The sequence below is a fragment of the Quercus lobata genome, chromosome 3, assembly GCF_001633185.2.
Source record: "Quercus lobata isolate SW786 chromosome 3, ValleyOak3.0 Primary Assembly, whole genome shotgun sequence".
NCBI lineage: Eukaryota > Viridiplantae > Streptophyta > Magnoliopsida > Fagales > Fagaceae > Quercus > Quercus lobata.
Window position 1 is genome coordinate 6,192,332 of NC_044906.1, and position 27,174 is coordinate 6,219,505.

The 27,174-nt window shown below is 38.2% G+C and overlaps 1 protein-coding gene across 1 annotated transcript; it reads left to right on the forward strand.

Moving 5' to 3' along the window:
• Positions 1-3,991: 3,991 nt before the first annotated feature.
• On the forward strand, positions 3,992-10,541 carry LOC115979397 (alpha-crystallin domain-containing protein 22.3-like). The gene is made up of 3 exons (XM_031101423.1): positions 3,992-4,128; positions 9,287-9,657; positions 10,116-10,541. The coding sequence occupies exons 1-3, from the start codon at positions 4,112-4,114 to the stop codon at positions 10,349-10,351; spliced, it is 624 nt and encodes a 207-aa protein (XP_030957283.1). The 5' UTR covers positions 3,992-4,111; the 3' UTR covers positions 10,352-10,541.
• Positions 10,542-27,174: the final 16,633 nt, after the last annotated feature.

Genomic DNA, 27,174 nt, shown 5'->3' on the forward strand with positions numbered 1-27,174 from the left:
ACTGGATCTCGCGACTAAGTCAAGCCGCGAGGTCAAGCCGCGAGCCACCCCTGTTTTGTAGAAAACCTGACGTTTCCCATTCCTCTCCACTCCAGTATAAATACCCCTATTACCCACGATTGAAAGAGAGCTTCCAGAGAGAATTTTGAGAGAGAAACCCTAAAGAAAACCTAGATTGATTCACACACAATCTATACCTTAGAGACTCTTCAAATTCCTCAACTCTCTTCCTCTCCATTGTCAAATCCTTGAGAGGCTTTATACCAAACCAGGTTCTCACTCTCATCATCATTGTGAGACTGCTGTTTGGATTTCTGGGAAGCAGTTAGGAAGGAGCCAATCTTCATTGGTTGATGCTACGGTCTAGTAGCGGAATCCGGGAAGCTAGAAAAGACAAAGGTTCGGCGCAACCTCGTTGGAGCAAGAAGCTTGGAGGGCTTAGGTGCACTGGGTAGATTAGGCTTGGAGGGTCTATTGCTGTCCTTGTATCCCAACTATATTTTCTAGTGGATTGATTACCGCTTGGAGGGCGGCGGAGAGGTTTTTCGTCGAGGGCTTCGGTTTCCTCTTCGATAACACATCGCGTGTTGTCTTTGTGTTTGCATCTTCCTTCCTCTCTATCTTTGCCTTTATATTTATCTGCTGTGGATTTTAATCTGTTATGGCTTAGATAGTATTTAATCAATTTCGTGTGATAGCATATGTTAAGTTTCCGCACACAAGTTGTTTGACATATTGCTTGAATTGATTAAGTTGTTATTTGGGGGTCTAAACGTTCAAAGGTGTTTTTACACGTTTTTGAACTTTCAGTAGGGTTAAATATGTAAAATTACTGATTTTAAAACTCCAAAATTTTAGATAATTTGAAAAAATAGTTTTTCCATCCATGTTTCTCCTATCCACATTTCAAATTTAAATTCCTAAATTTTGGCCTCTTTTATATCTCCCTTTTTAATACTAAAATTTATGGGGTTTTTTTTCCCTAATTACCAAAACAAATTGGCCAAAAGTTTTGGTTAACTAATTAAAACTTGTTTTTTTTTTTTTTTTTTTAATAATTATAAACGGTTAGAAACAATTTTAAAGTGCCAATAACTACGTTTCACATATCTTTTTTCTAAAAATTAGTTCACCCCATCTCTATTTAGATATATTTCACACATTTCTTTACATACGCTTTTGGATTGCCTTAATATTTTACTCACTTCATCACCATCTCCAATTTCAAAAAGGTTTGTTTCCTTTTACATTGTTGAAATGATTGTTTTTTAAGTTTGTGTATTTTTTTTTCCGCAATTTTCTACTGATTTCACTTTTTTGAATCTCTTTCAACTTTTCCTTTGATTTCCTCAAATTTTATCTCACTTCGAAAAGTTATGACACTAATCTCAAAAAAAAAAAGAAAAAAAAAAAAGCCTTATTGCACGCGCTTGTGATGAGACTAGTATTGTCTAATAAGTTTAAAGCTATCTTACCTTTATCACCTTGTATTGAATTTCTTATTTTTGTTTTGGAAGATTTATATAAAAGAGTTTTTTTTTTTCTTTTTTTTTTTTTTTCTATATATAAATTTTTTGGGGTTAGAAGTTCTAATACTGCTACTCAAACCCTACTCCTCCTAATACCCCAAGCATTTATGTGCTCGAGAGGTAGCAATATGCCTAAGAGGTGGTTGGTTTAGATTTATTTAGAAGAGTTTGAAGACGCATTTCAATTTTACCTGTCACACTCTTTGGGCTGTCAAAAGCTCTTTAGTAGAGTTTGCCATGTTTAGCAATTTTGATAAAGGCATTAAACCATTTCAACTTTTAATAAAAATAATAAATTGAGCCAAGAGTTTTGTAACTCAATTGACATTTTTGAGTGTTTCAAACAAAAATGTTCATGGTTTAAATCTCTTCTCCCCTAACTATCAAATTATAAAAATATAAGAAAAAAGACTTAAACCTCCATTCTTATTTTCAAATTAACACACAACGTGTAACAAATTTTTAGAGAAAGAGTTAATAATACTATTAATTGATGATGCACAAGATTAATGACAACATGTTTTGCACTAACTCATGAGAACTTGCATGAGTAAATACTGTACCGCTCAAGATAGCATCATTGTGGTATTGGCTAAAACTTCTCCTTTTTTTATGAAAAGACAAGTAACTTTATTAAGATGGAAATAAATTCAATATATCTTGAGCCAAACCCAACTTAAGATGGATTCTCTTTTACCCAAGTTATAAAACTACCAATCCTAATGACATATTTTGCTAAAATATGCACTGGTTTATTACCTCCCCACTTAACATGTAACATTTGCATAGACCGAAAAACTTGTAATTTATGACAGATCCCATATACAATATTAGAAATGGCCACCGGTGGATTACTCAACTCTCGCACAGCATCAGAGAGTAAAAGTACCAACATTTCAAGCAAAATCAATAGATTTCTTAAATTAGCAATACAAATTTTTTCTTACTTGTAACTAGAAGTGTTTTAGGCGTGTCTTTCATACCTCTCAAATTCATCAGCCCGATAGTATTTGTAGGATTCCCACATGACCTTTGAGATTGCAACCACACAAATGATTTGATCATGGGGCATGTCAAAGATGTTGGAATCATGGACAAAATGTTCGGAAACATGCATATATAATGGTCTAGTGTAAATTCATGTGAATGTCAATCTGTTTCATGTATTAAGTTCCTGTGCTCTAAAAATCCCCTTTGAATTGGGGTCATCCATCCTTTCTACCAAGCATCCTGATGATATTAATAGTCTGCGCTGATTATGGATAAAGATACTTGATGACCTTATTTCCCATTAGTTGCACCCATTTCCGTTAGGGCATTTTGTAATTGCATGCAACCTCGAATTTCCAATCGTGACGTTTATTGTGAAGATGGTTCAACAACTGTTTTCGCCACATACTGTTTTCCTATTGGGTCCATGAATCACCTCATGTTGTTTCTCTAATGGAATTCACATGCCGTGAGAGGGTAGATACATGCACTTGTTGCATGATATACATTTACAAAAAAGGGGTTATATTGAATTGAAAGTATTTTCAAAAGGGTAAAACTAATATACAATATTTTAGATATCATTCCTTGAGTTTCTTGCTTAAATTTCAGTCATTTTTATTTGCTTTTTAGTGTTTTATATTTTGGCCTGTGAAAAAAGTCCAGTTGGGTATCTCTCCAACCCCGAGATTTTCTCACTAAAAATCTCAGAAGAAAGAAATTTGGCCTCAATTAAACTATAATTCAGATTTTCCTTCTCAAATCAATGTTGATCATAATTATAAAATAGTTCCATACTTTCATCTACAACTTTCTCACTATGCCATTCAAAAAGCAAGGCATCCCTTTGGCAAAATATTATAATGGGCTAGGTCAACCCATCAGGTGTGCAAACAAACTATGGCCTATGGTCACCATGATTTCCTTAGAAGAAATTTGGCTTAACCAACAATACACACTCCTTCTCTCTAAAATTTTCTCTCTTTAAAAGATTTCATTCTCGTTGTTATTTCTTTCTTCTTCTTCCCCACCCCACCCCCCTAAATTCGCCATTTAATATTGTTTGTTGAATTATATAATTCATATAGCTAGCTAAAATTTAAGAACACAACCTAAAGTACATTATCTAAGTTTTACTTTTTTCCAAATCACATTAGATATAATTATTAATTAGTATGATTTTAATAATTAATTTTAAAAAAGAAGAAGATAAGATTACTTTCTTTTTTAAACTCTAAAAATTAAATTAACATAACCAATCATTTAAAGAAATTTTTTAAAAATATTAAAAAAAAAACTTAAATACTAAAATCGAAATTTGTCCCTTTTTTTTTTCCTCCTAATCTCTCCAACTCTTTCTTCTCTCTTATTACACACACCCTTTAAACCCCAGGAGAATACGATACTTCTGAAGCACCCGATTCCACCCCCAAGGTCTACTCCATCTATATAAGACCTTGACCAAACAGTAAAGGAAAAAAAGAAAACAATAGCCATTTGATTTTCTCAGCCCAAAATCTTACAGAGCTCCCAAAAAACTCGCCTCTGCAACCACTCCCCACCAAAAAAAAACTCAGTTCTCTGCTCCAACTATGGCTTCCTCTATCAGGTAAATTAGTAAATACATTCATAAATATGTAAACATCTTCATCATACATGCATGCATAGATTCATATCTTTATTCATATATACAAACTTAGATTAATGCATGTCCTTTTGAATGCCCAACTTTCTTTGTGTAATTTGGTATTTGGTCTTTTTTGGGTCTTCTTGGTAAATGCCATGCTTTGTGATGTTGATACAGTAATGGGTATTTTTTTTTTTTTTCCTTTTAGAGTAATGATTGTCAATGCTTGATGTTAATTTTTGTTGTTTAATTAGACTCCATTTACTGTGTAATGGTTGTGAAGAAAGTTTCTTAATGTTACAAAGATCTCATTTTTATTATTGTTAATTGTTATTAGTGTTGGTCTTGTTGATTGCATAGAGCAATTTGCAAGGAAATGTAATGATTGGAAAAGAAAAAAGGAATTAGTTGGTGTTGTTTCTCTAAAGAGTTGTTCAGTTTAATGGTTGATTTTTGAATCTGATTTTTCCATTATAGTACAAGTAGTGGCTGATTTGTTTTGGGAGGGTTAGGGCCTGTTTGGTAGTGTGAATGAAAATTAGTTTTATTCAAGTATTGTTTTGTAACAGATGGGAATGAACTTCGTTTTTGTTTTATTGTTGTTTTTGGGTCTCATGCAGTAGTTAGTAGGGCGCAATCCTGCTAAAGAAATACAATCTTTAAATCCTGCTAAAGAAATACAATCTTTAAATGTCCTGAAAATTGCCTGTAATGTGGAAATTAATTTGGAAACAATTTTTGATGGTGTCTTACACTTACTAATTGGGTTTCCCGCGAATTTTTGAAGTCTTCTATTTGGGGAAACATTGAAAATTTTTGTTTTTTGACGCCAGATGGGCCGATAAAGATATGTTTCCCATCATTGGAAGCCTAAAATTGTTGTACTTTTGTTACCAAATGGACCACTCAATATATTCTCTTGCATTATCAAGAACGACACGTCATTACATATTTCTCTCCTAGTTTTGTAACCTATATTGGTAGTTTTTGTGACCAAACAGGTCAATTAGGATCCCTTTTTTTTCTTTGAATTATCATTTTGTCAGCAAATGCCCTGAAAAAGATTTGCTTTTGCTGTTGTAAAATTTTCATCATTTTAGTTTGGAAAAGATGATAGATTGTACAAAGTTGCTTAGGAAATATGAACCAAATAGGGAAGTCTGATTAAGTTTTGGGAAAAAAAAAAAAAAACCTCCACAGGGCAGTCAGCCCCGTTTCATTTAAGCCATTTCAATGACAACAAAACATAAGGCTATACATTGTGGGATTTCCCTACCACTAGGTGATAAGATGTTGAACAAACTCATAATTATTCTGTAGAAAATTAACTTAAGCATAAGATTGTAGGAACAGGTGTTCTCCATATTTGTATTTCCACAAAACTTTTTCGCAACTAATTAAAAAGTGCCAACCGAGGTCCTGTTTGGAAACATGAGTCACTTCCATGGCCTCCTAAGTTAAATATGCATTTAAAGGAAATTGCCACATCATGATCAAAGTGAAACCTTGAAGAAGAAAGCACTAGTTGCTTTTTGGTATAAGTTGAAAGGCTCCAACTCCATCTTAGGGATTGAAGGAATCATGTCCTTGGAGGTATATTTTCAGCACTATAGTTTTGAAGTCGTACTTCTCCTTATAAAGTTAATAAAAATGGGAATCATCTTATGATTTGACATTTTCCTTTTTTTCCTATAATTTTAGCTGTTTGGGGAGAGTGGAATGTAGGTTCTTTCCTTTGTGAATAGCGCATGTGCTCACAGGCATGCCAATGTGCTCTATCCCAAATGGCACCTCCTCCCTTGTAAGAGCAAATTGGAGGTGGAGGTTGTGGATTCAAGATCCACCGGGAGCATGTGTTCACATGCGGGCAGCAAAGACATGTACAAGAAAGTGGAGGTTCTTGCACCTACCTAGTCATTCATCTGTGCAAGAACACACTCCTCACACACATATCAACAACTTTAACTTCCAGACATGGATTATAGGCAATTACTGTCTATACACTTCTGGCTTCAATATGATTATCTGTCACTAATGTGAACGCTCTCCTAAATATTCATTACATAAATTGGCACTTCTGTTTTAGGAAAAAAATTCATCATCTGATCAGAAGGGTGAATTTGTGGAAAACAAATAAATGATGCATGAGTAATTTGGAAAGGAAATAGTAAGTTGAAGTGATCAGAAAATTGCCTCTTGATAACATGAATTGTTTTAAAGTCAAGCTTATAGGTTTTAGCCCTAGAAAACCTCTAGTCGATGTTAAATATACTTGGGCATAATTTGCCCAAGGAAAGCATATCTCACCTGCAATGGGAAATGTGATTGAATTGGGTTCTCAATATGCAAGAAGAAGATAGAGATGAAGATGAAGACTGTGAATTCATTAGGATAATGTGATTGAATCGGGTCTACAATTTACCAGAAAACCAGCCTTCCTGATTATGACCAGAAGGTGTTTTAGGTTTCGATGGGAAACCATCCTCTTGAAGTGTTTGTATGATACGCGATATTGTCAAATGATATTTCTTGTTGTGTGGTCTGCATGAGTAGTAAACTGAGTATCTCTGTGTGTGTGAAGGTTGATAAGGAACATCCTTTACAAAATAGATTGATTTTGTAATGCAGTACAACTTCAGTTGGATGATTTATCTTGTCGCAATATCACCTGGGTAGTTTTTTGGTTTATTTGTAGGTCTTTTAGGTTTTTGTCCATAAATAGTTCTCATTTTAAGATTTTCTATTGATGCATCGTTGAATGAGATAGATTTTGTCGGAGATATTAAAGAATCTCACTGTTTATAAATTAAGTGCATTACTCCAGGCAATTGTTTTTCATTCTTTAGTTTTTGTCCTAGGCACATATATTGTAAGAATTATCTTAAGTTGTGGAAAGTGACTTTAAGAATGTGGGGGAGGGTGAGGTTGTGGCATGAAGACCTACTAGGCATGTGTAACTTATCAAAAGAAAAAAAGGTGCTTTTTTTTTTTTTTGGATTCAGAAAAAATGTGATGTTTCAACAATGTGATTAGTAGAAATCATATATTTGGAAATGGAGGAAATCAATGTTCTTGATTTGCAGATATGGTATGTGATTTACATTAAAAGGAGAACATTCTGTTCTCTATGGAGAAATGGTTACTAAACAGAATTCACCATGTAACCAAAGATTTGGCACGGCACCATTAACTTATGTAGGGGATCTAAGACTATAAAAATAGCAAAGTTGTGGTGCCCATGAGTTATAACTTAAATGGAATCTCCTCGCCATGTAAGAGCAATGTGGAGGGTGAGGTTGTGGGTTTAAAATCCACTGGATGCTGGTGTAATTATCAATTTTTTTAAAAAATCCTAATTAAAATTCCAACTTCATTGAATCAGGACAAGGATCAGTATGAATATATACAATTAGTTAGTCATATTATAGTGGAAACATTTTTAGTAAACTGCCAGCACCAATTGTTCCGTTCCAAAGTTACCTTCCACTGTGAGCTGCTACACTAAACTGTTTGTCTGAATATGTTACAGCCAATTTCTCGATCTTTTTCCTCCATTATTGTATTATGTATATAAGGGTTTTTCGTTTTTGGCACGGTGAGTTGGTGACAGTAGTGTATACAGTGGGGGCCATCTTAAGGATGGAACTAATACCTCTCCCTTTATATGGATAGCCTTGTTCAGCTAATATAAGGTGATATCTTTTATTAATCAAGAAAGGAAAACATTATCCATATTACTTGCAGATAGTTAAGCTAGGACTTCAGTTAAATAGGCTGGTAGTGATCCACATTATCTGAATTAAGCCTCCACGAGGTGATCTTTGAAGGTGATTCAGAGGTAGTGATCCAAGCTATCAAAGCTGATACAGCAGACCAATCCATGTATGGGCATATTGTTGACGATATTCTTCATCAAACAGCCCAGTTGAGGTTCTCTGATTTTTGTCATGTTAAACATATTTGTAACAAAGTTGCTGATGCTTTGGCAAAAAAAGTCAATGTTGGTTTAGATTTTCAAGTGTGGTTAGAAGACATTCTGAGGGACATTATTCACTTGGCTCTTGCTGATGTTACTTAAGGTTTTTGTTGGTTTAATAAAAGCCCAGGCTGGGTTTCCAGTCTGGTTTCTCAAAAAAAAAATCTTCTTAGAGTTTTTTTTTTTAATCATCGAAGGGACATTATTAAAATCACTTCCACCTGCTGACATTGGGATGCAATTTTGTGCAAAATTTATTTGATATCTGTTATTTGAGAAAAGACTAAGACTTTTATATTTATGTAAACTGTCAATCGTATTGCAAACATATTATGGTACGAACTAAATTTTTTGAATTGTTTAATTTCAGTCTTTGGTGTTTATGCCAAGGTTAAATTGGTTGATGTGATATAAGAATTATTATGCGTGTTGCAAACTAAAGAGTCACAGATGATGCTGGTGGTTAACTTATTGATGCAGGGAACCAAGATTTTATGTTTTAATTTGCAATTAATTTTGTTTTTGAATTTAAATTTGGTTGTTAATGTTGACGGCTTTTAGGGATTTGATTAGATGTTTTCCATATTAGTATAATCCCTAAAAACTATTTAACTGGTACTCATGTAATCGTGAAAGACAATTAAATTTGAATAAAAATTAATTATGATGAGTTGAGAATGTCTTTTCCTTTGTCCCCTTTGTTTGGTGGTGATGCCAAATCCCCTTAGGTGGTGATGCCAAACCCCCTTAGGTGGTGAATGGTGATGCCTAGGGTTTGTTCTATTGCTCTTTTTGTTCCTCGTTTCTCTCTATTTTCCTATTTTGTGATGCATCACTTATTGCACAAGCTTATTTATTACAAGATAATGATACCAACTTGAACAAATCAGGGATTATTATTGACACAATTCAGGTAGGGATAACAAATACTGATAAATATAGTTATTCACTTATTCTAAAATGCAATTCCTATGTTAATTATTTTCAGAACTTAGGTTTATCTAGACAATTCATGTGATGTGAACATCATTGTTTCTGGAACACCAAAATTTTTTTAGCACAAAATTTGAAATTATTAATGCATTCTTAAATCATGCTACAATTTTAACGGGATCATATTACACCATATTTGCAATCCCTGATGGACTTAAGATCTTCTTGCAGGGGTGGGAGATCTAGAAGTGACAACATTGAGCCAGACCCTTTAAATCCTAGGCAAACTGTTCTTCATGTGGCACCTCTCAATAGTGTGCCATACATTGGTCCACCTACACCACACAGCTATACTGCTTCATCAACAACCAAAAAGAATAGTGAGACTGTGGAAAAAGTTGGGCCAGCTATGATATTTCTCCCTTCTCTTTCAACTCGAGAAGAGTGGAACAATGCTGTAGCTGCCACTAAAGTTGGGGTTGCACTGACTGGGAGTGCAGCTATGGGAAAGATAGGACCAGTTGTAGGACCAATGGACATTGGTGAATCTGATGATTCTTACTTTTTTCGTGTCTCCCTTCCGGGTGTAACAAGGGATGAGAGTAAGTTTCATTCAACCTGTAAACTATGTTCAATTATTGAATTTTGAAATTCTTGCTAATAAAATGTTGTTAAGGCAATTTTTATTTTTAAATAATGTTGTATGAACTTTAGTTTATTGTTTGGCCTTTTATGCGTTATTTTATATAGATGAGGAACACGGGTATTGATCGTGTGATATGGTCATTAGCTTGCTGGCATAACTGCATACCTCTTGACATTGGTTTGGTTTGGACTCGCTACAAATTAGAATTGTTCTTACATCTGATCTCTGTACATTAATTCATTTCTGTCTATAATCCTTTACTTTAGACTTTCACAAATTATCTAATTTACTTGTTCTGAACATTTGAGTTTCATATGCTTGGAAAATCATGATCGGGTTATCTCATTCCTACTGCTAGCTTCTAATATTCATCTTTCTGTGGTTATTGAGTCTGGCCATCATTTCTGACTGCAGAGGATTTCAGTTGTGAGGTTGAACCTGATGGAAAGATAGTTATAAAGGGAGTAACAACAACTGGTGAAAAAATAGTGTGCAAGAACTCCCAAATTTTTCAGATGCAATCACAGAATCTATGCCCACCAGGGCACTTCTCTATCTCATTCCAGCTGCCTGGTCCAGTTGACAACCAACAATTTTCTGGTTCTTTTGGAATTGATGGGATTTTGGAAGGTATTGTGAAGAAAAGGTGACTAAGAAGTCTTCAATTGTTGGTGAACATATATACCTACTGATTTTGAAGACCAATGAATTTATCCGTATGGACTAATCTAGTTTTAGTCGAGGGCTTAACATAGATAAGAGAAGCTCTAGGAAAAATGTGGTTCAGGTTGCTGTTTAGTGACTTTGCAGATATATGTTTCTATATATAACTGAATGGCAAAATATATCTCTGTAGATTGCTCCAAATAAATATATTTTAAGACTGTTGAGTTCAGTCAAGTCTATTCTAATTTTGGCAAGTTTAAAACTTGAAATTGCTTCTCGTTTGAGGGAATACTCTCTACCTTTTAAGATCCATTTTTAAGTAATTTTAGTCTGTTTGTGAAACATGTTCAGTTCTAAAATCTAAGATATGGTGCACATTTAGAAGAATGTTTTTGTTCATGAATTAAGACTGTTGCATATATCAGCCACATATTAATGCTGGAGCAGGGGCTTAAGGAACATTGAAAATGACTATGTAATTAAGGTTGGTGCAGGTTTTAATTGCTAAGATATGCACTTTTCTCCAACTGGTTTAGAATTTATGCTACAGAGTTGTGTCTTAGGACAAGGATCGTATTCTCTTCATATGTAGAAGAAATTTTCATCAGAAGCGAGAGTGCAAGTGAATCTGATTTCAATTATAGTCATAGATTTATGTTGTCCGCTAGGTTGCTTCAAAATCATTTAGAAGGATTCTCTAAAAAAAAAAAAACATATCATTTAGAAGGTTTTTCTACATTTTATGACTCAAATGACTCTTTGGGAAAGGCTGATACACAATTAAGACTAAGAGGCTTCAAATGAAGTCTTGGAATAGAAGACTTACAAAACCTTGACCTTATGTCTCAAACAGAGAAAAGTAATAAGAAAAATAACTCTTATAACTAGTGACCATTAAACCGCATATACTTTTTCTTACTCTGAAATCATTTATTGATAACCTATCATCGTTAAACAATTCATTTTCTCCCTTACACCTAAACTTACTCCCCTGGGTCATAAATTGGTCATAAATAAGACAATAAGTTATTATTATATATTATGCTTTAAATAATGAATTTTACAAATCATATTCTAGCTTTACTTTGTTTTAATTTTGATAGTTAAGATTTATTTTTAAGAAATAAAGTTTTATAAGAAGTGTTACAAATAGGGAAAAGAAAATCCAAATTACATACTAGATTATAATGAAACGGTAGATTCTTGGTCAGACGCATGTATTACTACATACTTATTAACAATACCTATTAAAGTGACTTTTGCCAAAGAAGTGTTCCAAAATAATCATATCTAAAAATCAATCAATTATGTAAGAAGAAATATTAAGAAAATTTTGTCATATTATTAAGACATCACAGCCCCTCTTTCCTTATTTTTTATTTTGCTTAGGGGAAAAAATGGTATATAAGCTGGATCCTTTATTTAACTACTAGGGGGAAAAGAAGTACATAAGCTGGATATATTTATTGAGTCATTTACCAACAATCAACTTTGTGCCGAAACGGGTCTCAACCCAAGACTCTCTCAAGCCAAATTGGGCCATCAATAACCAAACAAAAGTACGAAGCTCACCACCACGGCACCACTACTTAGTTGTTGGACATGGCCATTTCCTCTGCTACGACTTGCAACCACCAAGGAAAAAGTTCAGATTCATGATCATTCATTGACCCTCTTATGGAAGTTAATCACGTTCACTTGTGATGCTTGTGGCAAAGAAGGCAAGGACATGCCCTACTTATGTATCACATGTGCATTTTGGGTTCATCCAATATGTGCTTCTTTACATCACACCGTCAAACATGTATGTCACGAACACATTCTCAAACTCACTTATTCTCTTCAGGTCCAACCCGACCATCAGATTTGTCAACTTTGTGTTGAAAAGGTGGACACAAATTATGGGTTTTACTATTGCTCGAGCTGCACTTATGTTGCCCACCTCAATTACGCAGCAGATGGTGAAATCGAGGATAACATAAATGTGTTGAAAGATGAAGATAAGGAGTCCATTGAGCCAACAACTACGCTTAAACATGATAATCTTGAGTTCCATGAATCCACTGACTCAGTAGCTTATGAAGTTAAGAAGAAAATCATGGGAGAAGCAGGAATTGAAATAGCTACAGAAATTAAACATTTTTTTCATGAACATGAATTAACCCTCACCCATGAGCTCAAAAGCAACAAGAAGTGTGACGGGTGCATAAGGCCCATCTCGACTCCATTTTACAGTTGTACGCAATGTTGTGCCTTCAATCTCCATAAATTTTGTGTTGAGTTACCTACAAAGAAGTGGCACCCACTTCATCAACACCCACCCTCTCTGAGCCACCTTATTATGATAAAAAATTCTCGTTTAATGCTTGTGCTCGTTGGTGCAACGGCTTCGCCTATAATTGTCACAGATGCAACTTTGACCTTGATATCAACTGTAGTTTGACCTCAGATAAGTGGACCCATGGTGGTTATGGGCACGAACTTATCCTCTCCAATGCAACAATCACTGGGAATTGTAGTGTTTGTGATTCCAAAGGATATGTATTCCACTGTGCAAATCGTCCTTTTGCTCTACACTTTAAATGTGCTACACTACCAAGTAGCACAAGGTATGAACAACATGAGCATCTCTTTGCTCTCTAATACACTCTTGAAGATGACTCTGAAGAATATTATTGTGATATTTGTGAGGAAAAACGAAATCCAAAATATTGGTTTTATTATTGTGTAGATTGCAGTTATCCCGCTCATCCTGATTACATTCTTAGGGAAAAAATTTATCTGTAATTGAATACCCATCACTTTCATTGAGGAAAATAAATGCCACCCTCCATATCATAATTGTGGTGGTCCTTACAGAGAGTCCATGGATGCGTCCATTGAAATTTCAATTTCCACAACTGGCATTTGTGAAAGAGACAAATATGATTCTTTATTTTCTTTGGTTCTTCAATTTCCTACCGATATAGGTACAGTTTAATAGGAATTTCCTTTTTTTTTTTTTTTTTTTTTTTTTTTTTTTTTTTTTTTTTTTTTTTTTTTCTCTTTTCTCTTTTTTTTCCCTTCCCGTTTGTCATGTTTATTAAAGTTGGATTTCAGGCTACATGTAGCTTAATCAATTCTTCATTGTACACAAGCAATATGGCATAAATGTGATAGTTTTTTCGATTGACAAAATGACCCATGCCAATAAATGTTAATTACAAATTGTCCTAATTTAAAATTTCAAATCCTAACCTAGCCCCTCTATCTCTAGCAAAAATTTGAAACTCATGCCACAACCACATTGATCTCAAGTTCTGCCACGGTTTGCTTTAGGTGCATCCTTTCTGTTAGAGTTGCAATTATTTTCCCAATTGTCTTGCACTAGTTCACCACTTTGCCTACGAGATGGTCTCATGAGACTTCTCTTTCACACCATGTGTGGATCCCACTGCTAGTGATCATCAGCCCGTGTAGCTGTTTCAATTCAGTCATGGTTTTACATTTTTCTAATTGAAAAATTGAGAATGTAGTCATAGTGTCTCTTCATGTGCTTCTTTGCTGAGCAAAGTGATATCACATATAAGAATGGAAGGTCTTTGGGGTACTTGTTGTAAGTAACAGCTAGCTAGTCGAGCTAGCCCTTGAATTTCAATAAGGAACTAGGTAAAACCAAATAGATCGACTAAACCAATAAGACTATGTTCTGCATGGTTTGTAATGCTTTTAAACAGTTTAAATAAGGTCTACTAACATTTATGTAAACTAAATCGGCATATAGATTGAAGCACTAAAGGGACATACCAAGCAACATATTATAACATATACGACATATCCAGAAATAATGGAACCCCAAGAAACCACATCTCTCACAATCATCGAACACCTGCCTTGCAACCCCGAACGCACCGCTAGCTACCCATATCCTCGAAAGGTCACGAATTCCAATCAAAACCCACCTCAATAATCACGGAATGAACCACAACCCTTCAACCCTTGAAGTATTGAACATTTGAACATGTTAAGAATATAAAGTGAGAGAGAGAAAGATTGAATAGTCTGTATATTCTGTGTAAATAATAATGTACAATAGAGAGTCTTATATATGTTAAGTATGCGTGCAGTACAAGTAATATGAGTAAACTACAAGTAAAGTATACTGGGCTAAGCCCAATGGGCTAATCTAGTCTAAGCTATACACTAACATCCTCCCTCAAACTCAAGGTGGCAAGGAGGAAGCCAATTGAAGTTTGGATATAAGATCTTGAAGACGACCAAGTGGGTGAGACTTGGTGAAGATATCAGCAAGCTGGTCAGCAAAGGAGATGGAGAACAATTTGAGATTGCCTTTCTTGAGATGCTGGCGAGTGATGTGGCAGTTGACCTCAATGTGCTTGGTGCATTCATAGAAAACATCATTATGAGCAATGTAGATAGCACTACGATTGTCACAATAAAGAGGAGTGGCAGTGGGCTGTGGAGCATCCATGTCAGCCAAGAGCCGGCGAAGCCAGACAAGCTCGCAGGTGGTGTCAGTAAGGGCACGATACTCAGTCTCAGTATTGGAACGAGAAACCACATCCTGCTTCTTACTACGCCACAAGACAAGAGAGTATCCAATAGGAAACAGAAACCTGTGATAAAGCATCGATCTGTCGGATCACATGCCCAGTCCGCATCTGAATAAGCATGAAGCTCGAAAGAAGACAGAGAGGAGTAGTGGAGACCATGATAAAGTGTGCCCTTGACATATTTGAGAATCCGAAGAACGGCAGCTTAGTGGACAGAATGAGGGGCATCCATGAACTTATTAACCATATCCACGACATGTGAAATATCCGGATGAGTAACAGTGAGATGGATCAGACTACCAATTAATTGACGATAGTGAGTAGCGTCGAAGATAGGTTCACCATCCAAGGGTGTGAGCTTTGCATTGTATTCCAAGGGAGTGGAAACAGTCTTGTTGTCGGTGATACTGGCTTTGGAGAGAAGATCAGAAGCATATTTAGTTTGAGAAAGATAGTATCCATCATAGGATTAGGTAACCTCAAGCCCAAGAAAATAGCTGAGAATGCCTAGATCTTTCATCTCAAAATGCTGACTAAGGAAGTGGTGAAGAGAGCGGATACCTGCAGAATCATCTCCAGTAATAATCATATCATCAACATAAAGAAGAATAAGAGTGATACCAGCAGAGGATCTTCGGACAAAGAGAGCAGTGTCATGAGGACTCGAAGTGAAACCCTGTTGAGCAACAACTGAGCTAAACTTTTCAAACCAAGCTCAAGGAGCTTGCTTGAGGCCATAAAGAGCACGGCAAAGGTGACAAACTTGACTGCCTGAGTGTGGATAGCTGGGGGGTGGTTACAGGTACACTTCTTCTTGGAGGTCTCCATTGAGGAAAGCATTCTTCACATCTATTTGATAAAGAGGCCAACAGCAAATAGTAGCCACAGCAATAAGACATCTGACAGATGTAAGGCGAGCAACAGGAGCAAATGTTTCCTTATAGTCAATGCCATACTTTTGAGTAAAGCCCTTGGCAACGAGGCGAGCCTTGTATCATTCAACAGATCCATCAACCTTGGTCTTGATCTTGTAAACCCACCTACAACCTACTAAAGATTGACCAGGAGGCAAATCAACCATATCCCAAGTGTGATTCTTATGAAGGGCATTTAGTTCTTCGTTCATAGCTTGCTGCCAAAGAGGGTCAGTATGGGCCTTACGATAGGTGTGAGATTTATAGAGGGTGGCAAAAGCAAAAGAGCAGTGATAATCAGTGAGATAAGGGGGAGGAATGCTTACTTGAGTGGAACGACGAAGTTCAAGACCAACAAGAGACTCAGGAAAGGGTGGTGCCATAAGATCCAAGACAGGCGGGTCATATGCCGAGGACAGAATCGGAGACTAGTCGTCTGGAGAGGCAGCCGATGTAGAAGAATCCTCTACAATTTCAGGAAAGAGAGGGAGGAAAAGATCAATAAAAATGGGAGACTCTGAGGAAGAGGATGCAGGAAACTGCTAAAGACTCGTGAAAGGACGATGTTCCCAAAACTCAACATGACGGGAGACACGAAGGCGATGAGAAATGGGATCATAGTAGCGAAGCACCTTTTGAGATACACCATAACCAAGGAAACAACAGAGATAAGCACGAGGCTGGAGCTTTGTTTGTTCATGAGGAGGAAGAGAGAAAAAGTAAGCACAAACAAAAATTTGAAGAGAGGCGTAATCAGGGGTTTGACCATAGAGAAGCTCGAATGGTGATTTATTGTGTGTAGTTGGTGAAGGAATACGATTAATGGTGTACACAGCAGTGAGTGCGGCCTCACCCTAAAAGCACTCAAGAAGAGAGACAGAAATGAGAAGGGTGCGAACAACATCAAGAATGTGATGATGTTTTCGTTCTGCACGACCATTTTGTTGAGAGGTGTAAGGACAAGACCACTGAGGAAGGATACCATGACTGTCTAAAAAGGATAGGAAAGATTTATTATTATATTCTTGAGCATTATCTGATCGAAAGATTTTGACAGTGCGATTAAACTGTGTTTCAATCATTTTATGAAATGTTTGGTAAATAGACACAAGTTCAGACCTATGGTGAAGCAGATAAATCCAAGTATATCGAGAAAAATCATCCATAAATATGACAAAATATCTAAATCCCCCCTCAGTAGGAACAGGTGCAGGACCCCAAATATCAGAATATATAAGATTAAAAGGTGCAAAAGAAAATGAGTCACTATTATTAAAGAGCAATTTTGTTTGTTTGCCAAAATGACAAGAAGTACAATCAAAATTTTGGAATTGAACTGAACCTAAATGACATTAAGAAGCTAACAACTGAAGACGAGATAAGGATGGATGACCAAGACCAGCATACCATAGATTAGGTGAGGGGGTGGCAGTGGTAGTAGTTGCAGAAACAACTTGTGAAGGAATCTTCAAGTCATGAACCTCAAACATGCGACTAACTTTATGGCCTGTTCCAAGCACTTGACCCGTCCAGGGATCTTGCACGTCTACACCATGATAAGTAAATAGAAGATCTATGCTTAATTCATAAAGTTGACCAACAAAAAGCAAATTGAGGGATAACTTTGGGATATGAAAAGTGTCACTAAGGGATAAACAAGGAGAAGAGATTGTTCCTTTATGACTACTAGTCATAGGAGTTCCATCAGCAATGTAAATAGTGATGGGGTGTTCTAAGGGTGCCTTATCAGAAAATTGGGATTCATCAGGAGTTATATGGTTACAACATGCAGTATCAAAAAACCAAGGTTGTTTACCTGAGGTGACAGGAAGGGCAATGGAAGTTCGGGATAAAACTTGTTGAATTACTGCCTCAATATCACCTGTAGTAAGTGAGGAAGCCAAAGATGGACCTATAGGAATCGATAGATCTGAAGGACAAACAACAGCTGCTCGAGGAAGAGGAGCTTTATTCTACTCTTGCATAAATGTTTGCAGTTTGTGACAAACTGGGATGTCATGGCCTTTGGCACGGCAAAACTCGAAACGAGTACCTTTGGAAGACTGAGAGGTGGGACACCGAGAGTTTATTTGTGAAGGAGTAGTGAATGCAGCAATGGGAGGCTGTAGAGATGGTGTAGCCAATACATGATCAGATGATGACATGTGATGAGTAGGCCGATGGTTCTCCTCAGAAATGAGCTCTTTGACTGCAACTTCAAGAGAAGGAGTAGGAGACCGGCTAAGCAGAGAAGCCCTGGTAGGCTCAAAATCCTAAACCCATCATGAAGTGCATAAATTTACGGTGATCCCGATATTTGACAAAAAGCTCAATGTCCTTAAAACACACTAGTGGAGGATCTGTAGTAGACAGTTGTTCCCACATAGTAGAAGTCTGAGAATAAAATTCAGAAATAGACTGACCCTTCTCTTGGTGCATTTGATAAAGTTTTGATTCAATATGGAACTCCAGGCTTGAATCATTAGTGCAGTTATACCGATCGGCCAGAAATTTCCAAGCAGCCTCAATAGTCTCAAGATGAGGAAGAAGATTATGAATAGAGGGAATAGAGGTATTGATAAACCAAGACAAGATCTTACTCTAAATACTCTCCCATTCCTCTAGGTGTTCTTCATAATCATCCGTTGTAACAGTAGTCATAGAGGCATCTTCAGCAACTGGACGTAGGTTTTGGTACTGGCTTAGGAATTGAACCAGTCACATATCTCCACATCTTTAGCATTTTGAGACCATGCATGATAGCTAGTAGGACCATCAAACATAATGGTGATAGGACGTATGATATCTCGTTCGTTTTGTTGAGCCATAATGATGAAAATGACCAAAAAGAGGGATTTAGGGACCTCAAACGAAGAAACTAAACCCAAAAATGGAATCTATATGAAAAACTGAGCAAGATAAGCCCCTTTAAAAAATTTTGACCTCAGTCAACGATGGCAGTCAAGGTTAACATCGGTGGCAAAGTCAACGGTCAACAGATGCTGACGTCATTAAGGCTGACGTCATAGTGCTGAGGTGTGCAAATGTCACTAGGGCTGACGTGGCGACGCAGTAGTGAATGGCACATGGGGCGCGTGACAGCGTCTCTGGCGTATGAGATTGGGCGATGGCACATGTAGGCGCGTGGGCGAATGTTACTGCAAGACCGAACCTTCTAGTGGTGCATGGGAGCGCGTGTGATGCCAGATGGAGTTGATTTGTGTTGGGTTTTTCTCGAAATTGTGCGATCTATCAATCTGTGCTCTTAGGTTGGCAGGATGATGGATAGAAAGACTGGATCCGAGAGTTTTTGGTGTTGTGCGTTTGACGACGGTAACTTACTTCTGATAGTGGGTATTGGACGAAGGCCAGGGCAGCGGAAAGACGCCGTAGAAGACCATAGGTGCCAGAAAGTCAAAGCATTGGCTCTGATACCATGTTAAGAATATAAAGTGAGAGAGAGAAAGACTAAATAGTCTATATATTTTGTGTAAATAATAATATACAATAGAAAGCCTTATATAGGCTAGGTATGTGTGCAGTACAAGTAATATGAGTAAACTACAAGTATAATATACTGGGTTAAGCCCAATGGGCTAATCTAGTCTAAACTATACACTAACAGAACATAGGCCACAGGTTTTTAAAATAAAAGGGTACGTGAAATTTTCAAGTTCAACCCTAACTCTTTGAAGCTAACTCAGCTAAGAGAATAGCCTCACTGATTTGATTGGAAAATAGGGCTCTGGTTAAATGCTTTGATCATAGTATTCTACACAAAAGGTGCTGGACGAATGAGTATGGCATCTAAATACGAGAGGCTACCAAATATATGCTATTGGTGTGGGAAGCTCACGCACTTTGATAGGGAATGTCCTGTCTGGTTGAAGAGCAAGAAGGGTCTCAAAGAAGATGATACGCAATTCGGTCCATGGCTTCGGGCTTTCATGCCGAATTTATCCCAGAAAACAGTGGTACGGGTCTTAAGGTGCTGTGAGGAAGACAGTGGGGATGAGGATCAGAATTTCAGTGATTGGAATGCGAGGAACCGAGGCGATGACAATCAAGAAATTATTCCCACTACTAAGGAAGATGAGAGACGAGAGGGACTTGATGATGGAGTAGAGAGAGTTGAATTTATGGAGCATGTGATGGATAACGATAATGTCCTAAGGACTATGTCTATGCCTTCGGGTTTTCAGGATTGTGATGCACTTAGGATAGAAGTTAACTCTGTGATGGCAGGATCTCATGTCCAATCGGTTGAGGAGCAGTTGGCTGAGATTGATGCCGGGATTGCTAGGTTTGATGCTCCAAATGGTAGGGTTGGTAGAATTGAGTCTGAGATATCCAATAATTCTAGGCCCCAACCCTAGAATGCATTGGGCTTGCAAGGAAACATATCTGACCTGAGGCTACCCAGATTGGATGAGCTAGACGAGTCGATTGCAAATATCAGAGGCAAAGTTAGGAATGTGCGGAGGAAACCTAAGCAATTGGAACATGCATGCAACGTGGAGGATGAGTGACAGTTAAGAGGAGTAGGGTCTACTGTACTAACAAAAAGAAATAAGAGATACTTTGATGAGGGTTTGGAAGTTTCAGCTGGGGGTAAGAAGAGAAAGGGGTAGGCAGCATAGAATTTAGCGGTGGAGGCTGGGTCTTAGCCTCGCTGAAATCAATGAATCTTTTAGCATGGCACTGCCGGGGGCTTGGGAACCATCATGTAGTTGATGAGCTTGGGGATATTATCCAAGCACAAGATCCCACGATTGTGTTCTTTTCTGAGACTTGGTCGACAAAGGATTAGATGAAGCGCATTTGTGACAAGTTAGATTTTGAGGGATGTTTTACTGTCCCGAGTGATGGAAGGGGTGGTGGTTTGGCTCTTTTATGGAAAGCTAGTGAGAATGTTTGGTTGGATAGCTTCTTGAAGTACCATATTGATATGATTGTTCATGGTGGTTTGGAAGATGCCTGGCGACTAACTGGGTTTTATGGGGAACCCGAAACAAGTAAAAGAAGTGAAGGATGGGCTATGCTCTGGATGTTGAGCTCAAAACCGAAAATGCCTTGGTGTTGTTTTAGTGATTTTAATGAGTTACTGCAGGTCCAAGATAAACAAGGAGGGGTACCATGAGCACATAATCTCATGCAGGCTTTTCGAGATACTCTGGACTTCTGTGGGTTTGTTAACTTGGGTTATACAGGGCTGGATTTCACATGGCATGGACATTGAGGTGGGGAAATGGTTTGGGAGAGACTGGATCAAAGTGTTCACCATTTAAATAGTTTCACATCTGATCACCGCCCCATATTGGTGTCTCTTGTGTCAAATGGTGAGCGGCAGAGGTGGAGAAGAAAACCATTTCGATTTAAGGCCATGTGGTTGATAGAGCCATCTTGTAATGAAGTTGTTTCCAAAGCTTGGGAATGTAGTCCGGATGGTACACCAATGTATATGGCAATAAAAAAATTGAAAAGGTGCAAGACATTATTGAAAGCATGGAGTAGAGACCATTTTGGGAATGTAGTGCAAAAAATTAAATGGAAAAAAGAACTGTTGTGGGAAGTCGAGGAAGTAGCGGCCATGACTAGGAACTCGAATGATGTGGAAAGATTGAAATCGGAGCTGAGGTATTTGTATGATAAAGAAGAGAAGATGTGGCAAAAAAGATCACGCCTTTAGTGGTTACAAAGTGGAGACTAGAATACAAGGCTTTTCCACAGTACTGCTACCCAAAGGAAGCGAATAAATTTTATTAACGGGTTGAGGGATGAGAATAGGGTGTTGCAGGAGGATGAGATAGTGTTTTCAGGGATTTTGAATAGATTCTATGAGGAGCTCTTTACGTCCTCTAATACACATGGCTTGGACCAGATTTTGGATGGGGTTTAAGAGGTTGTCATTGAGGAGATGAGGATTGATCTGGCTAAACCATACACAGCTAAAGAAGTTGACTACGCTATAAAGGGGATGGCACCCCTAAAAGCACCTGGACCTGATGGTATGCCTCCTCTTTTCTATCAAACATATTGGACAGATGTAGGTATGGATGTCTCTCAAGCTGTTTTGTCCAGTTTAAATAATGGGTCACTTTTGAAATCTGTTAATCATACTTTTATTATTCTGATTCCCAAAGTTAAAAATCCTGAGAAAGTAACTGAGTTTAGACCTATTAGTCTTTGTAATGTGATTTATAAGATAGTTAGTAAAGTCATTGCTAATTGTCTTAAGCCTATACTAAACTCTATTACCTCAGAAACTTAAAGTGCTTTCGTTGCTGATAGATTGATTATAGATAATATTCTTATTGCTTTTGAAATTTTGCACCACATGAAGATTAGTTGTACGGGGAAGAAAGGCTTTATGGCACTAAAACTGGATATAAGTAAAGCATATGACAGGGTGGAATGAATTTTTCTTAAGAGTATTTTGTTGAAGATGGGATTTCAGGAGTCTTGGGTGGCTTTGATTATAGAATGTGTTAGTATAGTTTCGTATTCTATACTGGTTAATGGTGAGCCAAAAGGTTTGATCCAACCTACTAGGAGGTTGAGGCAAGGAGATCCTCTTTTGCCATATTTGTTTTTGTTTTGTGCAGAAGGTCTTAATGCCATTCTTAGGAATGCAGCCACACACGGGGACATTCAGGGTTTTTCTATATGCAGGAATGGACCTAAACTCACTCATCTCTTTTTTGCAGATGATTGTTTGTTATTTTGTAGAGCCACCTTGGAGGAGTGTGAGAAAATCCAAGATATCTTAGCTTGTTATGAAGCAGCTTCAGGTTAAGCTATCAACAAGGATAAAACTACCCTGTTCTTTAGCAAGAATACTGATGCTCAGCTGCAAGAGGCAATCAAATCTTCTCTAAATGTTCTAGTCATTCAACACTATGAGAAATATTTGGGGCTTCCTTCTTTTGTCGGTAGGGCAAAGAAAGCTTGTTTCACACAAATTAAAGAGAGAATATGGGCAAGAATGCAAGGGTGGAAAGAGAAGCTTCTCTCACAAGCTGGAAAGGAGGTCATGATCAAGGCAGTGGTTCAATCCATACCCACTAATTCCATGAGTGTTTTTAAATTGCCAGTAAGCCTGTGTAAAGATATAGAAGCCATGATTCATAAGTTTTGGTGGGGGCAAGGGGATTCGAGGAAGATTCACTGGGTTAATTGGAGCTCCTTGTGTTCCTCTAAATCTGTTGGAGGTATGGGGTTCAGAGATATTCAGAAATTTAATAATACTTTGTTGGCAAAACAGGTTTGGCGATTATTTCACAATAAGGACACTTTGCTCTACCGAGTTTTTAGTGCTAAATACTTCCCTCATGGTAATATTTTGGATGCTCCGGTCCACCTAAATTGCTCGTTTGCATGGAGAAGTATTTTACAAGCCTTGAGGTTATCAATAGAGGTGCTATATGGAGGGTGGGAAACAGATTATCTATTGATGGCTACCTGACCCTAGACAGAGCAAGATTGTTTCTCCACGACAAGATGCAGAGATCAGTAGAGTGTATGAATTATTCTATCCAGACACAATAGTGTGGGATCCGGGTTTGTTAGAGACGTGTTTTTAATCATGGGTGGTAGAGATGATTAAACTAATTTATGTGCATGAAGGGGGTGGGGATGATGTTTTGGTGTGGCACTTACCCCGGATGGTAATTACAGTGTAAGGAGTGCATATCCCATGTTGGCAGCTAAGGGGATTAATCAAAACCCAAGTTCATCTTCTTCATCAAAAGCTGAGAGAGTTTGGGAGGGCATTTGGAAGATCAAGACCGCTAATAAAATTCACCGTTTCATCTGGAGAGCTGCCAAGGATTCGCTGCTAGCTAAACAAAATTTGAAGGTCAGACATATTTCGTTGGATGATACCTGTGCGATGTGTGATGATCAACCTAAAACTTTACTGCATTGTCTCTGGTTTTGTCCCCATGCTTAATCGATATAGAGGTCAGATATCACCTTTGCTAATCTGTATAAAAGGAAGCATAGAAGTTTTTTCGAATTACTAGATGACGTGATGCAGAACAGCTCGGTTTATCGTGTGGCTCTGTTTTCCACCATTGTGTAAAGTTTGTGGTAGCGACGGAATCGACTTAGGGAAAATCAAGCGACTTAGCCACTGCATGAAGTTGGTGACTGAGCTAAGGCTTTGGTTGTGGAGTTTTTGGAAGCTAACAAACATATTAGCAACCCAGGCCCGAAATTGGTAGCACGATGGTCGCCTCCACTAGAGAATTGTTATAAAGTAAATTTCAACGCGACTCTTTTTGATCATTTGGGCTGTGCGGGCATTGGGGTGGTTGTTTGAGATCATAGAGGAGATGTTATGGCAGCCCTTTGCTAGAAAATTGCTCTCCCTCAGTCAGTTGCATTGGTAGAGGCTCGGGCAGCCCTTAGAGCAGTCATTTTTGCTCAGGAAATGTCTTTTTTTCGTATTCAGGTAGAAGGGGATTGTCTGGGGTTTATTCATGCTTTGCAATCCTAGGTACGATGCAATACCTTGTATGGACACATGGTTGATGATACTCGGAGATTAGGCTCTGCTTTACAATCTTGTTAGTTTTTTCATATTCGTAAGGAAGGAAATAAGTTAGCTCATGAATTAGCTAGAAGAGCAATTTAATTTGCAGATACTGATGTATGGGTAGAAGATTGTTGATGTCCATTTTAGAAATCCAAGTGGAAAGGAGAAGCCCAGCAACGCGGATAGAAAAGAGTTGGTAAATGGATAGAAAACCCATTAAGCCCAAGTGGCGGGAATAATGGATCACAGGCCCATGAGATAAACAAATGGGCCTTGAGGGGGTAAATGGCCTTAAAGGAGTCCGGAAAGAGAGAAAAAAGCAAACCATAGGCAGTATATGATGTGAAAAAGTGAGAATGGGCCACGGCAGGCTCAAAGTAATGAAAGCAAAGAAAGTAAGGGGTTGATGGTAAGCCCATGAGCCCCATGGATGAGGGATAATACATTGGGCTGGGGAAGCCCAAAGAACTCAATAAAATCCCATGGGAATGCAAAGATAAGAAAAGGGCCAAGGAAGCCCAAGGAAAGCAAATGGGCTAGGGATGCCTAAGAGAAAACAAATGGGACACAGGAGCTCGCCAGTGATGTAATAAAAGAACTAATGGCCGTACTAGGCCATTAGGAAAAGAATAAAACGACAGGCCCAAAGTGGCCCAGCAGGATTGAGGCAAACAATTTCGCAGCAGGAATGATAGAATGGTATGACAGGAGATGGTAGTAGAAAAAGGGTGGGCTAAAGAAAGGCAAAGCCCATTGTCAAGCAAGGCCCAGCCCCTAAGTGGGGTAAGCCACAAAAGAAAGGGAAACCAGAAAATAGTCAAAAAATGGACTACAGACTGTGCAGGCCAACCACGACAAGCGCATGAGCACTAGGCAGATTTTGGACATACATGGAAGAGAGGCATGCGCAAGGCCTAGACCTCACCAGCCTGTACCCAGCCAATACAGGACACGGTGAGGTCATGGGTCAGAGGTAAGAGGGCATGGTTTGGCGGTAGGGAGAGGGGAAAAATCTATTCTGAGGTTCCCGCTCGGGCTCTTTTGGAAGAAGTGTCTAGTTGGGATGACAGACCACCCAAAAGAAGCAAAGCTGAGTTGGAATCACTAGGTACATGCCATGAGGGATAGAAAGAGAAAAGGCACCCACACCATAGCAGGGAAGGGTGCTACGGCAGATAAACAAACAAAATAGTTTTCTTTTGTCTGGTGATGGGGAGTGGCACACAGACGGACCAGTGGTGGTCGGCAAGTATACCCAGATCAGACAAAGATGGTTAAGGGCTAAAATAGTAAAACCTAGTCACGGTAAGCACTATAAAAAGAGGCCCTTGCCGTGTATAGGGGGGGACACCAGCACCACGATATAGGAACTTGAAAAACTGGGGAATAGAAAACAAGTATTGAGAAAAAAGATAAGAAAAGGGAATATTAGAAGAGAAGGAAAGAAAAAGATAGAGAGTTAGAGCAGCAGGCATGCACCAATAGGTTGATTCCCTCTCTTCCTCTCAAAGTCTTGCTCTCTGCCAGAAACAGAGAATTCTCTTGTACACCAGCCATTTAGGTCTATTTCCCTCAAAGTGATTAATTTCCACGACAGGATTTCCCGGGGAGATTATTCACATTGAGAAGAGACGTTCTTCCCTTTCTGGTTTTGGTCGTGCAGATCAGATTTGATCTGATTTCTTTCTTCTTTTGATTAACCCATATACTACCCACTTATTCCCCTTACTTTTCTTTATAAAAAATAATTATTGATAAATTGTGATTATATTTTCTTGATTAGGGATTATCTATTAACTTTAATTAAGAAGTCAAAATACTTTCTTTCGTCTTATTATTATCATATCTGTCTACCACGACTCATCTAATACAGCTCTGCCTGCCGTAAGTGCGCTCTTGGCGAATGAGGCATAGCTTGCACACAAGCCAGACCAAATTGAGTTGCAGCTGGACCGGTCTCAACTCCCTTACTCAGAATATTTAGGCCTAGTACCACAGGAGGCAGCCTAGCCCAATATAACCAAAAAGGCCCACTACATTAAATTGGCGACTTCGCTTGGGAGTTGAGAAGCAAATAGGGACAGAAGCCCTCGCAAACAAATGCCTCCAAAGTCCAGAACAACGCGAAATATGAGTGTCGTGCCCTCACAAGCAGAATCCAGGCCAACAACGCCTCACCAACAGCAGCCTAACTAGGCGAAAGGTGCCAACGGAATAGGGGCTGAACCCCAGCCACAGCCAAGAATCCCTTCTGACAATGCCAACATCTTCATTGAAGTTTTACAGTCCTTGCAACACTCATAGCAACAAATGATGGAAGAAATCCGTCAGTTGAAAACAGACAAAACAAAGGAAAAGGAAGCCAGTATGACCTAGAACATGCAGCAGACAAAGAAGAGACACCAGCAGGAGGTGTCCCACGGAATGCGGAACAATGTTTCATCATTATGGCCGAAGTATCGGTTCTCCTGGAACAAGAGAGAGCCACAGCACCTAAGGAGAGATTTTATACACGAAGGCCTCCTTACCTACTAAGGGTACTTAGCAAATCGTACCCCGAGAGGTATGAGCCATGGGCCTTTGCATAGTACAATAGTAGGAAGGGAAGTGCAGTTGAGCACGTGAGCAAGTTCATTGATACTCTTGGCCCTTAAGTCACAGACGAAGACTTATGTCTTCGAGAGTTTTCCAAATCGCTATGCGACCCGGCATACACCTGGTACACCGACCTAAAGCCAAGATCAATCCCAACTTGGGATGACATGGTGAACGTATTTTGCACCAAGTACTTCCACGGAGAA